This window comes from Cryptotermes secundus, unplaced genomic scaffold (assembly GCF_002891405.2).
Source record: "Cryptotermes secundus unplaced genomic scaffold, Csec_1.0 scaffold668, whole genome shotgun sequence".
NCBI lineage: Eukaryota > Metazoa > Arthropoda > Insecta > Blattodea > Kalotermitidae > Cryptotermes > Cryptotermes secundus.
In genome coordinates, this window is record NW_019733844.1 from 21639 (window position 1) to 38121 (window position 16483).

Below are 16483 nucleotides of genomic sequence, written 5' to 3' on the forward strand. Positions count from 1 at the left end.
CGGAGGGGAGTGGCGGGGAGCGCTACGTTACCGTGGAGAGGAGGGTGGAGGGGGGTTCTCAGTCGCGCAACATGTTACAATATATTAAGGTCATTTTATAAACAAACAAATTTGGTAGAGCAATTATATTACATATACACCATGTAGGTATATAACCGTATTTTTGTGGTGGTATGTAGCATCTGTTATTCTCTAAGGGAGGTAACCAGGATAAAAGTATGATTTAGGTTGTGTGTTTTGCTTCCTGAGTATTGTCAACTTTTTCCAGAAGGAAGTGCTGTATATTATATACATACTTATAAAACAACTGTGTGTTGTATTTAACAGCTGCTGTTCAAAGAAACAAAGGTAAAGAAATATCAGTAACATATATTTGTTTCATTAAGGGCTACAACTTTTTCTGGGTCTTTTTTTTTATCTACTGATATTTTTCATAATATATCTTAGATGTGCTAAGGTATATAAGATATATTATGGTTTTGAATAGCCCAGTCAGTACAGCAGTGGGGTAGATAGCTGAGGAATCACTATTTGATTCCTGGCAGGGACAAGAGATTTACCTTTTCTCTGCAACCTCCATGCCTGCTCTGAGGGCCAGCCAGCCCCTCTATAGTGTGTACCAGGAACTCTTCCCTGGGGTGTACGAAGCTGAGAAGTCAGGTCTATAGTACTGAAGTGAAGAATGGTGGAGCTAAACCCTCACTTGCTCACATATCTTCGTGGTGTGATGCTTAATTAAGTGCAAGAATAACAACACCTGTATAACTGAGATACAGATGTGCTACTGTATGTGAATAATGTGTTTAGTTGTCAAGCGCCTCAGAGCTCACTTGGTACAGTGACAGGCTATGGCTTGATGGCAAGATTCAATTCCTGGCAGGGGTGAAAGATTTCTGTCTACTCCACAGCACCCAGCCTCTTATCCAGTGGGTAATGGGGTCTCTTTCCCCAGGGATAAAGAGGCTGGGGTGTGAAGTTGATACACCTCCATCTAAAGCCAAGGTCAAGAAGAGTGGAGCTATACTTGTATCTTGTATCTTTAATTCCATTTCCATAGATCCTTACTGGCTACCAAAGCCATCTGGATATAGAACATGTCACAATTTATGTACATTAGTTCTGAGAACAGAAACTAGTCCTGTTACAGCCACATTCATAAAAGGAACAATAATTATACAATTCAATAATTTAACCAACATGTACAATTCATCAACTAGACATTAATACTGTAACATGTTTTGCCACTGAAGACGCCGTTTGGATTGTTAATTGGTTTATTTAACAACCTACAAATCGCAACTACAATTAATTATAACACAGTTGCGGGTTTACCCAATTAATAAACCCTGCACAATAACATATTCACTCTGTCTTCAGTAGTCTTCACGTATTTATAACACGGGAGCTATACAAGTCTCTCTTAATTACACACTCCCAATATAACTGTACTACAGCACACACAGAGTCTTTAAGTCACACAGTAAGTCTTCACTGGCTGACTTCTCAGTTATTGCACACTATCACTAAGATCTTCTAACCACGCGTTCGGGTCTTCTTTCCGCGACTGCTGCTATATTTCAACTGTTTTTGGCGGCTGCTACATTTTAACTGACTCCTTAGGCAGTGTGGTTATCTTATAAACCCTCAGCCAGACAACGGGAAAATGCCTTGCGTCCTTGTTGCCTAGTCACCGTGTTTGCAGGTGTTGCTGGACAACGCTGTCGAGACTTGTTTACTGCTGCATAGCAACCGCAACATCCCCCCACTATGTCACTGTGGGAATCACTGCCACGTCACCGTGGCGGAGGGGGCGCCCACCGAGCGTTGCATACTTGTGGAAGGAGTGACGTCACTCGCGAAACCAGAGTTCACATGACCCCTACTTCCTGTTGCACCATCCACGTCACAATATCTTACTAAGCTCATTTCTTAGGAATATAGTATATACAAATATCAGTTGAAAGTCTTTTACATGATATGCCATATAAACAGCATTGTGTGCTGTCACATATGTCTTCATGGCATAGTGTTGAATTAATTAAGCACAGGAACAAATTCACCTTTTTATATCTTGAAACAAAGACTCAGATATAGTAATCTACAGATCTAATATTTAATTCACAAACAAATAATATATTTACGAGTAGTATGTAGAAGCTTCTGGTTTGATTTTCTTGTGAGTCTATCTACAAACTGGTATTATCATGTTTTTTAAAATGTGTATACATTTTACATTTTAGAAATCCTCTGTGAAGCTGTTTGGCTGAGTGTAGATCCTTATATGAGGTAAATATTAGTTCATTTCATATACTCTGTGTTTGTGCATACTGTGAAAATGTTTGTGGCTCTTTGTGTAGGTGTTCATTTTAACTCCTGAACCCAATGTCAGACCTGGAGCAAGAGATGCCTTTATGTTCCATTAGAAAACAGATACTATATATTTGTAGATTTTAGTTCCAACTGCTCCTGAATATTCTCTTTTGTGTGCCTTTATGTTCCATTAGAAAACAGATACTATATATTTGTAGATTTTAGTTCCAACTGCTCCTGAATATTCTCTTTTGAGTGTAATATGCGTAGTGTTCTTCATTTCTGTCAGGTTTTCAGACCATATACCTAACATTAGAAGTAGCAGTATGCAGGGTGAATCTGAAATTTATGGACAAAGTTTGGGAATGAGTTTCATGTACCAAAACAAGAAAACAGGTTAATATAAATATGGGTCCACAAACGCTTCGTTGAGTATTTATGCTGAAATGACGCATTTACTAGTGCTTAAAATGTGCCCCCAAGAGACTTAATAATATAAGTTTGGGCATGTCTTACTGTGTACAGTTAAACCCATGAAAGATCCCAGGGATAGTTGCAGATAGTCTGGCAGGCGTTCATAATGTGCTGGTGAAGTGTACCCACATTGCAAAGAGGATTTGAAGAGATAAAAGGATTTTAAGTGCCTCCACACATAGAAATCCAGAGGATTCAAATCAGGTGATTGTGGGAGCCATGCAGTGCAACTTCCTCTACCTGTGCATTTGTTATGATAGGTACTGTTGAGTAGATCTGGCACACCATGGCTGAAATGTGCTGGAGCACCATCATGCATGAATCACATGTATTCTCTGGCCACCAGTGATTCATCTTGTAGTAAGCTGGGCAAACCATTTAACAGTTCTCAGTAGTGGACTCCTTTAAGCCGATGTGGCAAAATATGTGGTTCTTTTTACCTTCAAGGTACCCTTGAAATTATTTTCAAACCTCAGGAACCTCTGCTTCAAAATTATTGTAAAGGTAGGCACTGGATTTAATGTAAATGAAGGTTGTAAACTTATCTTAATTAGTGTTATTTACAGCATGAATAAGTATTGACAATGTTGATTAGTAAAACAGTTCATGTCGAGTTAAGGATTTAACGTTAGAGCTTGTTGCTCATTCTGGCAACATTTTTGTTAGCATACTTTCCTCATTTTGAAAAATTAAAGTAGGCTTTTGCGATCTCCATGCTGTCTCCATGTCCCTGTCTCCCTCCCATCAGATTTTGAATGGCTGAACCCATCTTTAAGAAACTTGCCATGTCATGGTACCCGAACCCATATTATTGGTGTACTTTAAAAATCTCTCCCATAAGTTCAAGGTCCGTATAAAAAGTATCGGGAAAAGTTCCGGGAAAATAGATTTATTTCAGATATTGCTACAATGCCTCAAAATTCTTCAAAATACATCCCTTGTGCATCGATACACTTTTGCCAACGGCATTGCCACGACACAAAGGCTCCCTGGTAGGCAGATTCCGGAAGGTCCTTAAGGGTCCGCATGCAAGCCTCTTTGACGGCACTCGGGGTCCCATGATGGTGCCCTTTGAGGGAGGATTTCACTTTCGGGAACAGGAAAAAGTCTGCTGGTGCCAAGTCGGGACTGTAGGGGGTTGGGGTACCGTCGCGATGCCGTTTTTGTCAGGTAGTCGGTCACCTTGGAGCAGGTGTGACTGGGTGCATTGTCATGATGCAGTTTCCAATTTCTGGCGATGGCTGGCATCACCCGATTGACCCTTCTCTTCATTCTTCTTAGCACTTCCAGGTAAAAAGCTCCATTCACTGTTTGCCCCTCAGGTGCAAATTCGTAGTGGACCACCCCCTGGGCGTCAAAGAAAACGATGAGCATGGTTTTCATTCTGGATTTGCTCATTCGCGCCTTTTTTGGACGAGGTGATGCCGAAGTGTGCCATTCGGAACTTTGACGCTTTGTTTCTGGATCGTACTCGAATATCCAACTTTCGTCTTCCGTGATGACATTGTCCAGAAAGCCAGGGTCTTCCTCAACGCGTTGCAGAAGGTCTTCGCAAGCAGCCACTCGTCTCTGCTTTTGGTCGTCCGTCAAGACCTTCGGGACGAGTTTCAAGCAGACCTTTTGCATTGCCAAATCTTCGGTGATAATGGTGTGCACCGTCATCTTATCAATGCCAACACGATCTGCAATCATGCACACACTTAACCAACAGTCTGAATTGAGTACGTCACGCACACGTTGCACATTGTCGTCGGTTCTTGACGTCGACGGCCGTCCACCGCGGGGCTCATCCTCCACACTCTGTCGGCCACTTTTGAAGAGCTTGTGCCACTTAAAAACTACAGTTTGTGACATGCTTTCATCCTTGAACACTTGGCGAATCATGCCCAACGTCTCCGTACCCGATTTCCCCAGTCCAACACAAAACTTGATGCATTCTGCACTTGCACCGATTCACTCGACAGGGGTCCACTGAAAACACGGCCTGGCCTCTACGAACGTGCTCAGGCGAATGGCGCTTGGTGCGTGTTAAAGGTTAGACCCCCACTACCACGCCTGCGCGGTGCGAGCATGCTGAGGTGTACAGTCACGTAAGGGAAAGATTTTTCCCGATACTTTTTATACGGACCTTGTATGTTTGTCCATGTGTGAATCCCCCTAATGTTGCAAGGCAACTGCTCGCCCCCCCCCCTGGTTGCTAGGCAGCAGCTCAATAAATATGTTATCTTGGAAAGAAATACACATGCAGCAATAGACGAATTGTTGGACCAGTCATGTTCCATGCGTTCTGTGCTGTATTAAGGAAAGTGGGCGATTAGTTTTTCCCAGAACTTGTTTAATATATTGTAACATGCTTAGCTAGCTAATACAGACAACTACTGAACTCCAGTTACTAGGGTTCTGATACATGCAGTGTAACTTTAACTGATTGAAAGTCAATATCCACAGCAACGAACCACTCAAAGCATTAAGATATGGAACCAGGAAAACCCATGTAACACAGTCAACAACAGAAATTTGGTTACTTAGTAGTGAAGGTCTCAATAATCACAGCAACAGGAGAACTACTGAAGACGCCTACTAGGCAATGGATACAGAAACGGGCAGTTACATTGGAAATGCAGAAGGAGAACGCTTCAAGGAGGTGATCTCCATATGGTTCAACCAGAACCTACCTCAGGAAGAGATCTGACCAAAAGAAGACTGAATACGACAGAAGGATAAAGAAGAGAAGACTAGAGGCTAGTGCAAGATCCAGACAACATTGAGAGATTCGTTATCCAGAAGGAGTCAAATGTGTGAACTATTGTAGTCAAGTGAGACTGTAATACAGATGCCTAATAAATCCAATCAGTCAAATCTAGAACTCACAATATCAGTCATGCATACCCCCTACGTATGACAATATATATGTATAGAAGCAAATACAGGGTGAATCGTATAGAACCGGCCTGATGAATTTGCTAATAATTCTGCAGGTGATGCATATAACCGCTCACAATTACGACATAATAATCCGTGGGCCGTGCTGAGTCGAATGGTGTGTGCATGATCTGGCAAGTGGCAGCCCTTATGCTGCAAGGTCAAGGACAGTCCCGAACGTGTCTGCAGCGCGCAGGCGACAGGCATGGAGTATACTGTTGAACAGCGAGTGTTTCTAGTGCCAACTTGAAAACGGCGGACACTTTCAACACCTGCTCTGATCACGGCACACAGTCTAAGATAAGACATGTATAAATTACTTTAATATCTGTATGGTATATTTTATATTACAGCTCATTTCATCAGGCCGGTTCAATATGAATCACCCTATATTATAAACAAAGTTGTCACAGTAGTTCCCCAAGTCGGAGGAATGCAATTTGTCCACCTCTGACTGTAATTGTGTTGCGATTTAGATTATGGTGTTCTTGGTTATTGCACCATTTTACAGTCAGGTAGGTAGTAGCAACTAACATTTTGAAGGATCATACTGTTACATTCCTGAAGACTGAAGCAGTATGTTCTCACGAAACGTTTATGCATATCTCCGAGAGCACAATTTCCTATAAGACCCATGATGTGAATCTCAACAGCCGTAAGTGCTGAGGGCATTGTTTGTAGCTGATAGAGAGGAAATGACAGTATGATGTAGAAAATTACGTGGTGTTACATATTGAAGAACTTTTCGTAATTTGTAATAGTTCAGCGCATTGTGAAATAGTACTGTTCTTGATCAGAGAAAGGGGGTGTGATAGACGGGATATGTAACATGATTGGAGAGATTGATACAGATTTTAAATGGAAAATCTCGAGGGAAGACAGCAGTTGGAGGTTGATAGTGTTGCCCAATAGAAATTATACGTATCTTAGGATATGAACTGGATTCATTTATCTATAGGACTGAGTCTAGTGACAGGTCCTATTGAACCCGGCAGACAACCATCAGATTGTGCGAAAAGGTAGAAATTATTTTTGTTTGTTGAACTAACCATTCCATACAAGCATTTCTTCCCAGTTAGACACAGCATCAGGTTATTGAGGAGTAGAGAGATGTCAGATAATGCTTAAGCCCATATGACTAGCTTTGTAATCTATTATCATTGTTATTTATTTTTGGAGTTAGTTATTTAGAGAGGGTGGGTTTCCCCATGCACCGCGACCAATTTGATCTATTGTGCTTCCCTCTATGATATTCTACCAGTCTCTTTACCCTACCGATAAATGGTGCGTACCATCAGTCCCGCCGAGCAAGCGTGTTCGGCCACTTGCTTAGCGGTGTCTATAATGCTTGCCCCATCTATCAGAGGCCTTAGAGGCTATTGTTGGGCGGGAAACGTCCTGGAATTTGGCTCAGTGATCCCCTTTGGGGATATGAGGTTCTTTTACGTGCCGTAAAGTTATGACATGGGACACACAGCTTAAAGTCCCTCCCGGAGGACTTGTTCCCTGAATTTTTCCGCCCTTAAAAATTCGACGACCTCCGCCGGGTATTTGAACCCGCGTACCACGAGTCATGAAGTGGGAACGTTACCTCTAGACTACGGAGGCCGCTTATTTTTGGAGTTACTCATACTTTTATCTTGCTGACATCTCTCCAGTTTCCTTCTCTGTCTTATGAAGAATCCACTGCTACAGTTAATGTTCATCCAGAAAGTGACAATTCAATTATTTCTTGCAGTTAGACATAGCAGTAACTGTATAGGCTTACTTTTATGTAAGTTAAAGTGAACTTGAAGTTGTTCGTATGTCCAATTAATTACGCACGGCACCATGACATATGGGTGAGTGGAAGTATATCTCCACCATTCTTGTTCCCAGCACTGAATGGAGGTGGTCAACTTCACGCCCTGGCCGTAGTAAAGTCCCTGGTACATTTTCAGTTGGGGGCTGGATGAGCCCCAGGTCTAATCTGGATGCTGTGGAGTAGAGAAAATATTTTGTGCAGCCTGTAGCCTGTCGCTATACCAACTGAGCTATCCCATTGAGTACAGGCAAAAATATGGTATTCTGTTCCTTCCCTCTCTGCAAGCATGGCGTGAAATGAAATGGCAGGAGACAGGTGCACGGTATTTATGTTTTGTAAACTCACGCACCCATTGAGAATTCACTGGGAAGCCTCATCAGTTGTCGTATAAGCCTCTGTACTATTAACTTCCCCTCCTTTATCCCACATTCCTTTCCAGTCCTGCATGTTACCGAATGATATTTCGAGGCCGACATTTAACGCCATCTCAAAGAAATAACACATACAAATAGTCAATCTTGAACCGGCCCCTGTAAATAGATGTATTGTGCTTCACATATCCACATCAAAGTATCAGTTCTGACAAAATAGACATGATGTAATGAAGTAAAAACTTCTTGCTCGTTTGTGGTCCACTGCATAACTTCTGTTCATGCAGCACATTGTCATTCGAGAATTCGTTGCTGTGGCAACCCAGAATTGTCGTAATGACAGGTTTCATATTTTTTATGTGAATGGACCAGAATGAAAGGTATTGCTCGTAGTCTGAATGGCTTTGTAGCTTACCAGAAGATTCCCATCCGAGATATTTCACCTCTGAGTACTGCAACCTGCTGCATCCTGGACACATGACAAGAAATAACAATGAACTTCATAATCCATAAGGAGTAACTGAGGATTCCATTAATTAATTAATTAATCAATAACACATTGTTGCGTTTGACAGTTGAACACATTTAAGATCTTAATAAAATTTCATGACTTAGTATTCCACACCTAGGACAAACTTCTGCACCAAGTGACATCTACAACACAACTTGTAATTGTAAGTGTAATTTAGTGGTATGGGGTGAGGCTGAGTCCACTTTATATGTCTGCCAGTAACTGGCCTATTGTACCAGCCCCGGATAATAGATGATGAGTGTCAAGCGGTGGGTGGACTGGGAAACTGAAGTACTTGGACGAAACCTTCCCCACTGCCATTTCGTCCACCACAAATCTCACATGACCTGACCTGGGCTTGAACCAGACCGCCGCGATGGGAAGTCGGCGTCTAACCACCTGAGCTATATGGCACGCCACTACTAGATACAAGTCTAACAGTGTCGAGTCGTCTACTTCTCTGCTCACTCACCACTAACCTCTAACCGCCGACTCCGACCTCAGACAAACTTCTCTGCCATTGTGCTGGCGTTCTCGCTTTAGCTTGATGGGTGGCCCAGGAACCAGTTGTGATGATTTTGTTGTTGTTGGGATGCGTAGGAGGCTGGTGTAGTCAGGAATATTTAAGTTCATAAAATGATAAGAGTTCTTCACTTAACTACGTTCAATATACATATTGTCACGTGTTTGGTGGTACACGTGACGAAAATGACGGGTTCTAGTTCTGATGGTTAGATTTATTTACATTTCTGTTACAACCCCTCTTAATCACATTTAATTACAAACAATACAGCTCTATCGCTGATTTACACACACACTTCATAATTCACTGTTGCACACACTCTACGATTCCCAGTCTTCACAGATCTCAACACAGAAACTATAGCAGTCTCACTGGATCATACACTCCCAATATTACACATGAACACAGTCTTCACTGGGCTTCTATGAACATCCCGTGGCTGTCTCATATCGAGAACTCTCTCACTGTCACTTAAAAACTGAAACCTGTTAATATTATACAGTAAAACTTGGTTATAGCAACATCGGTTTCTGCGACACCTTGTCTATTGCGTCAAATATTCAATGGTACGAACTAATTCCTCATAAAACAACTGTTTTTATACCTTGCTTAGTACGACATGCACAAATGCATCAACCTCGTATGTAACGTCATTTTCATTCCTGAATTTCTCTGATATGGACATTGAACGTAATTTAGAAAGTGTGTATTGGGCAAGTAACAGGAAACAGATGAAGATAACTGATTACTGTACTCGTATCTAGGTACAGTAAGGCACAACAATTGATGTAATCTACTGTAATTTGGTGAGTAGGCCTACCTTTAATATACAGTATTAGTGCGGTGTGTATTGTCAGTGAAAAGCGCTGTAATATGTCTTTGATATTACACATTTGGGCAATTCCATGTTAATGTTACGTTAGTCTGTACTTAACTACGTATTTCACTAAAAAATGCAACATTTTAACTCGGTTTTTGGTAGATTTTTCGTGACTAACATAAGGCTACTGTGGAAGTGCCCATTTCGGTTACAACGACACTCGTTTATAACGACACTATTTTTAGGTCCCTTTGATGACGTTATAACCAAGTTCTACTGTATTTGTAACTGTCGTTATATAGCCTCCGCACCGACCACTCACAGAAAAGTATTGTGAAGGAGTGTTTACCGCTACATTGCATAGCAACGGTCGCGGCACGGACTCCATAGAAAGGCAGTCACGTGATAGCCATATTGCCATCCTATTGGCGCGCTGACTGTTGCCTAGCAACGAACTATAAACATTCATGCTATTGTTGAGTGCCCTTTACGCGCCTGGAGGTTGTTTACAGGTCGCTGCCTAGAAACGCTCTGCCCATCCACGCTACAATATAGATAATAGATGTACAGGGATAACGTAGTCGGTATAGCGACTGCTTATGGGCTGGACGATTGAGGGGTCGGAGTTCAAGTCCCGGTAGGGTCTAGAATTTTCCCTTCTCCAATCGTCCAGATCGGCTCTGGGGTCCACCCAACCTATACAATGGGTACCGAGGGCTCTTTCCCGGGGCTAAAGCGGTCGGGCCATGAAGCTGACCACTCACCTCCAGGTAGTGCCGAGGTAAAGAAAATGTGGAATTATACATCCACTCCCCCATACGTCTTCATGACGTAATGCTTAATTAGTTAAGCATGGAGACAATTTTACCTTACCTTTTTACCTTTACAGACTGGTTGGCACCAGTGATACAATGAAGAATAAGAGGAAATTTTACAGTAATACTCTATTCCCTTAGGTGGCGGAGCTTAAACATATGATAATTACACCCAACTCAGAGTTCATGTGAACACAGCTGATGATCTTAGGGCAAGTCTCGAGTATTCAAGCATTTGAAATTTCACAGGAGTTTCTTCGCCCTTTACGAAGTTTCCCCTTTCTTAGTTGTAAGGAACACGATTTTTTTCCACATAAAAGTAAAAAAGTAATGGTATCCCTATAAGTGGCCGTGGAGGTTCCCACATTTGCTAGACAGTCGACTCATAGATGGCCGCAAGGTTGTCAGCCCTACGCGCCGGCCGCCAAGAATATTTCTGGTACTCATTTCTGTTGGGGCGCGCGGCAGCGTAGTTGGTTGCTACAAGCCGGAAGGTCGCCGTTTCAAGTCCCGATGAGGTCATTGGATTTTTTTCAGTTGACCTAATCCTTCCAGCCGCACTAGGCCCTGGGGTTTACTCATCCTCTAACAGAAATGAGTACCAGGAATTAATTAAATAATTTTCCTGGCCGGTAAAGCGCGGCCGGCGCGTAAGGCTGACAACCTTACCGCCAGTGTGGGATCCTCAATATCTCACAACCCTATGGGCCTTCACGGCCTGGTACAGGGATAGCTTTGCTTTTTGTATTACTCATTTCTGTTAGACCCCGGGGCCACAGTGCGGCTGGAAGGATTACATCAATTGAAAGAAATCCAATGACCTCATCGGGACTTGAACCCGCGACCTCCCGGCTTGTATCATAGTGCCTCAGCCAACTAGATGAAATTAAAATCATTGTATGAAACTATAAAGTAATAAAATGAAACTCTTTCATTGCACCCTGTTGCACTATTTCATTACACCGTCCTTGGGGAAGCTTTTCATCGCATCCTTCCAGGCCTGCCGCCGCTTCTGTATCATGTGGAACATATGCTGTGTAGCACTTGCTCGTAAAGAGATTTGAACTTACTCGCTTCGGACGTGTTAGTGGTACTTCCTTTTCGCCAAGTCGTAGCACGTGGCGCCCCAAATCCACGACTGCACTGTGGGCGTACATAACGTCAAGTCCCAACGTGAACTCCTCTATAATATCGGCGACGAATACCCAGGCCATTAGTAGGCACTCACCCAGTGTCAGTTTTACGAAAGCTTCCTTCAAAATGGGGGTAATTTGTCCTGATACCGACCGCAGGTACATCCGCCTGGTCAATTCTCTCTCGGGCAGCCCTGCTGCAATGTCCGGTCTGGCAAAAGTCACGGATGCTCCTGTGTCAACAGTCACAAAACAAGGCTTGTCACCTATCCGTCCAATGGCCCTTAGGTTTGAACATACTCGTTCGCACAGAGCGGTTTTGTAATGAGTAGGCGGCTTTGATGTCACAGACGTCATTTTTTTCGTGTATTCTCGTTTCGGTCGATCTTGTTCCGTGAAATCCTTCTGGGTGGTGCCCCCACTCGGCAAGCACTGAAGTCGCTTTGTCCTGCTACTTGTAGTCTCTGGCAGCTGCGGCCTCTTTTTATGTACGCAGATTTCAGCGTTGCCGCTGCCCTTATGGCACACTTGGTCTTCGGCTTCCTCCAGTTTTGTCTCGAGCCCACGCTTCGTGGCTTCAGACAGCGTATTCATCACTTCTTTCTTGCCGAGGCGCGTGATGAAAGTTTCGTGTGTACTGATCTCACGGAGGCTTCGTATGCGTTCGTCCGTGGATTTCATGATGCGTTGTACTCGCGTGCTAAAAGTCTTTTCCAAGTCGGCCTGGGTGGATCGAAGATGTTCTGTCGCCGTTCTCGTATTCTTTTGGCGGGTCCATATGCTTGCCATCTCTCTTTGGTCAGCTCTTGTGGCTTTAATATCAGCCACTATCATTTGTTGACCGACTTGCATTTCCCGTATGGTAGCTATCAAATTTTCCATGTCCTCTGTAGTTAGCTGTCACGTCGGCTTTAATACAGTCAATCCAGTCCTACTTCTGTCACGTGTCACTGACTAGACACAGGGTTTGAATTGATAAATGGATTTACTGAACGCCTGTATTTCGTAACTACAGATCTATAGTACATACTAAGTGTTTTCAGTTTATATCTTGCTTGGTAGCTGCTTGTAACAGTGGAGATCCGTCTGCTTCCGTGCTCACGGCCAACCCCCAACGTCGACTGGAAACTCACAGCTGCTAACTTTTTCCATTGATCCTCGTTATATAGCCTTAGAACGGACCATGCAGAAAACACCGCTTCATCTATTGTTGCGTGTTCATTCATTGTTCAGAGATGTGTTTACTGCACCATTGCGTAGCAACGGACTGTGCACGGACCATAGAAAACACTGCTTCCAGCAGTTCCTCTGTTGATGCGTGTTGATTCGTTGCTCTGGAAACGTGTTTACTGCGCCGTTGCATAGCAACGGCCCCCTGCTTTTGTTCCATTGGTCCGGCTTTTAGCATTCATATCACATTATGTAAGTACATAAATAACAACAAATCCCAACCTACATAATTATAATCATCACAGCTTATAATAAATATTTACGCCTCCTGTATGCCTGTTACTGTTTGTTCTAGTAGTTTCAAGTGAAATATTCAGTGGGACGTAAGCCTGAGTAACTCCCTTAGCATGGAGAAGTAAAATGTGTTTGGTAGTTATCACATGCTCTGCTGTTGCTTTGTTTCTTGCTGACATGTTAACAGCGTGAGCCAACGTACTGTCGTTTTCCAGCTGCAGAGGTTGTGTTGCTCCGAACGTCAGGATTCTGGCAATGAATGACAGATAGGGAAGGGTATGAAACAGTGGTTCCGAACCGTGATGGCCCATCCTCCTGCGGGGGTGGGCACGTGAAGTGGTTCCCTTGAGGGGGGGGGGCACGGATAAAACTTCTGTCATATTCAGCTGAAAGAATTCTTTCTAGCTGCATTTAATCGTCTCTTCCATAATCACCTGTCAGAAATGTTACTCCAGATATTAAGGAACAGAGTTTAGCGATTATATTGGAAGATTCGCCACTTATAGAGTGCACAGTGCAACATTTTAATATTATATTTTTTTTACGCACAGTTTTTGTATCGTAGTAATTACGTGTTAGTTGGTCAGATACAATAATATAGTGACACTTGAAGGTTGAAGGCCGGAATTGTTTAACGAGAAAAGTCGTCCATGGCCAGGTAACGGAGGTTAAACACTCACTAGAGAACACTTAACAATGCATCATAGGATTAAGCGGAGAATTTCATGTTGTGAAATCTTTTTTGTTGGTAAAAATAATTGTAAGTATAAAAAAGTCCTAGGCAATGCCCATCCGGCCCCTGATGTGAAAACTTCTTTGTTTTTGTCTACCAGTAGTGCTGTCTGTGGAATAAAAACTGAAACATCGGGATTAAATTCTTATAGAAACCCAAGAAGAATGAGTCGCCATACCTGATCGTGTCTGTGAGTTGCTAACCCTATTGTTGATAAGGAGGATCCAAATGGGTGAAGTATCCAAACTGGGCTGGCTGATCGGATTGGTTAAACATGCCATATGGGCCGATTCCTTGTATTTCATATATCTGCTGTCACTTTTAATTTCCAAAATCCTGGCTTCATCTCAGGCTGTCCTATGACCCTCTCTTGTGTCTGTGTGTAATTACGATTGTTATACACCATCGTCAGAGCCCTTTAGAATCTACGAGTTCTTTTATTTCAGTAAAATAAATTGATACGGGGCATGGGGGCTGTTTGATGAACACCAAAAGAGGCTCTAATGTTAGAAAATCTGGGAACCAATGATCTACACAGAAGGAAGCGATTGATATAAGGTACTATACCAACATTTGAATGACGGGATTGAAAATATGAGTGGACTCCCCCCGCCCCATTCAATCTCGGGCGGGATACGAAGCACGTGGCAACCATTCAACCTTGTCGTTTGATATCAGGCAACATCTTAAGGTGATTGGCAGGTCACACGATTTTGTCTGCAGATTTGAACCGTAGCTAGCAGAGAAGTCTGTCGTTATTAACGCAGGACAGAAACTGTTGCGTAATAAGGAGCTAGTGGATAAGATCGCGGATTTAATACGCTATGGAACACTGTCTCGACAACAAATGAAGCTTGCAACGTATTGCGGAGGTTGTACAGGTAGTGGTGTTGGGCAGATACGACAGCGTGACCTACAAACGTCGCTAAAATAAACACTTCAATTCAGGCATGCATGTCACGAGGTGTTCCCATATTTTTGTCCATCCCCTGTAGCTTGATCTACTGTAATGTTGCTTATTTGAAAGCACACGTATATTTGTGATCCAATAGGGATGGCTCATCAGATACATGCCAATTACTTATCAGGTTTCCTATTTTATTTGTCCCTAGTGTCAAGTCGATAACCTCCTGCCTATTGCAGACCACAAAGGTAGGCTCGTTACCTTGATTTAGAATATTAAGGTTTGAGCTCGCCAAATGTTCCATGAGGCATTCTCCTCTTGGGTTGATGTCGATGCTTCCCCGCAGTGTGTGGTGCGCGTTGGTATCACACCCAATGATGAGCTGCTTCTTCCAAAGATGGCAATATTCAGTGATGTCCCTCACTTCTTTGGAAGGTGGTGGTTCATCCGAGTCACAATTGTGTCTCTGGAACAGAACTCCAGTAAGGGTAAAGCATTAATATGATTATTAACATATATGCATGATCTCACATTTTCTTCAGGTGCCACAGAGTAGACTGTTCCCCCTGAAATCGTTAAGCCTCTTATTTGGCCCCTATATATCCAAGGTTCCTGAATAAGGGCTATGTCTACTTTTCCTTCAGCAAGTTGTCGTCCTAAAATTGCCGTAGCAGCCTTGCTGTGGTGTCGGTTAATTTGAATGAGTCGAATGTTGTGTGTAAATGTCACGTGTGTATGTATGTATTGTGTGTTCGTTCTGTAATGCTGGGAAAGGTGTCCTCCATAACTTCTTCCACAGCACTTTTTCCTTTATCGGACATGGTTTCCTCGAAGGGAGGTCCCTGATCTGGTAAGGTCGGGTTGACTAGAGGAGGGATTGTCTCCTCATCAGATACTCTCTTCCGGTCAACTGAGGGAGTGGGTACATCACCCCCCCCTCAGATACTGAGTTGGATGATGCTGTATCTGACACAGGTTCTGCCTGGTGCTGAACTTCAGGATCATTCAACACCTTAACAGTCCCCTGTGAGAGTCCTGTGAATATTTTGTAACCGGTCCTCTGTATAATAGTATAAGAGTCCAGGTCTATAAGTAAGATAAGCCTCTGGCCTTTCGACTCAGACTGCTTATCAAGTACCCTCCAGTTCTCAGTAGATTGTATATATTTTGTCTGAATTTTAGCTAGAAATATTATATTTTAGCGTTATATTGTGTGCGTGAAATTTATTTATAGTTTTCAGTCACCTCAAACACATTGCAGTAATACAAGGTAAGATAAAAAACATGCCCCTCCCCCCATATAAAGAAAGCACATATTTTCTCATAAGAACCCCAGAGAAATACACTGGTAGAAGTGCTATGCACAACTACTACACCCTGATAAAACATAAGAAACCTTTTATAAACACTTTTTGATTTTAGTGATTTAACATTTTAACTACAACTATTAATATTTAATCTTAAAGGTGAACACACCATTTTATATACAGTGGCATTACATATTAGTAAAAAAAAAAAGCTGGTATTCCAATATGTCAGCACTGGCCAGTGTAGGAATACTGGCACACCAATACAGGTGTATGTGAGCAAGTCAGATATCTGATGATGGTTCAGTGAGCTGAAACATGTTGTAAAAAACGATGAATGTGTGATGTATCTGTGTTTCTCTTTATGATGATGGAACAAAGCAAAGAAATTT

The 16483-nt window shown here is 42.7% G+C and overlaps 2 protein-coding genes across 6 annotated transcripts in view; one reads left to right on the forward strand and one right to left on the reverse strand.

Annotated features, from left to right (window-relative positions):
- Positions 1-16483, forward strand: part of LOC111868255 (prostaglandin reductase 1) — a 46943-nt gene that overhangs the window by 16936 nt on the left and 13524 nt on the right. For 4 of the 5 annotated variants that reach the window (XM_023858732.2, XM_023858733.2, XM_023858736.1 and 1 more), the window contains exon 3: positions 2241-2286. In XM_023858732.2, coding sequence (XP_023714500.1) covers positions 2241-2286 — 46 coding nt within the window. Of the gene's footprint in view, positions 1-2240; positions 2287-13702; positions 13806-16483 lie in introns of those variants that run through there. The other variant, XM_023858737.2, reaches the window with a different exon arrangement.
- LOC117282612 lies at positions 9219-13487 on the reverse strand. The gene is made up of 2 exons (XM_033752979.1): positions 11491-13487; positions 9219-9400 (listed from the first exon to the last, which is right to left on the reverse strand). Exons 1-2 carry the CDS (start codon positions 12563-12565, stop codon positions 9387-9389), a joined length of 1089 nt encoding a protein of 362 aa, XP_033608870.1. The 5' UTR covers positions 12566-13487; the 3' UTR covers positions 9219-9386.

Coding starts and splice junctions, on each gene's coding strand:
- LOC117282612 (XM_033752979.1), bottom strand. CDS start 12,565: ATGGAAAATTTGATAGCTACCATACGGGAAATGCAAGTCGGTCAACAA.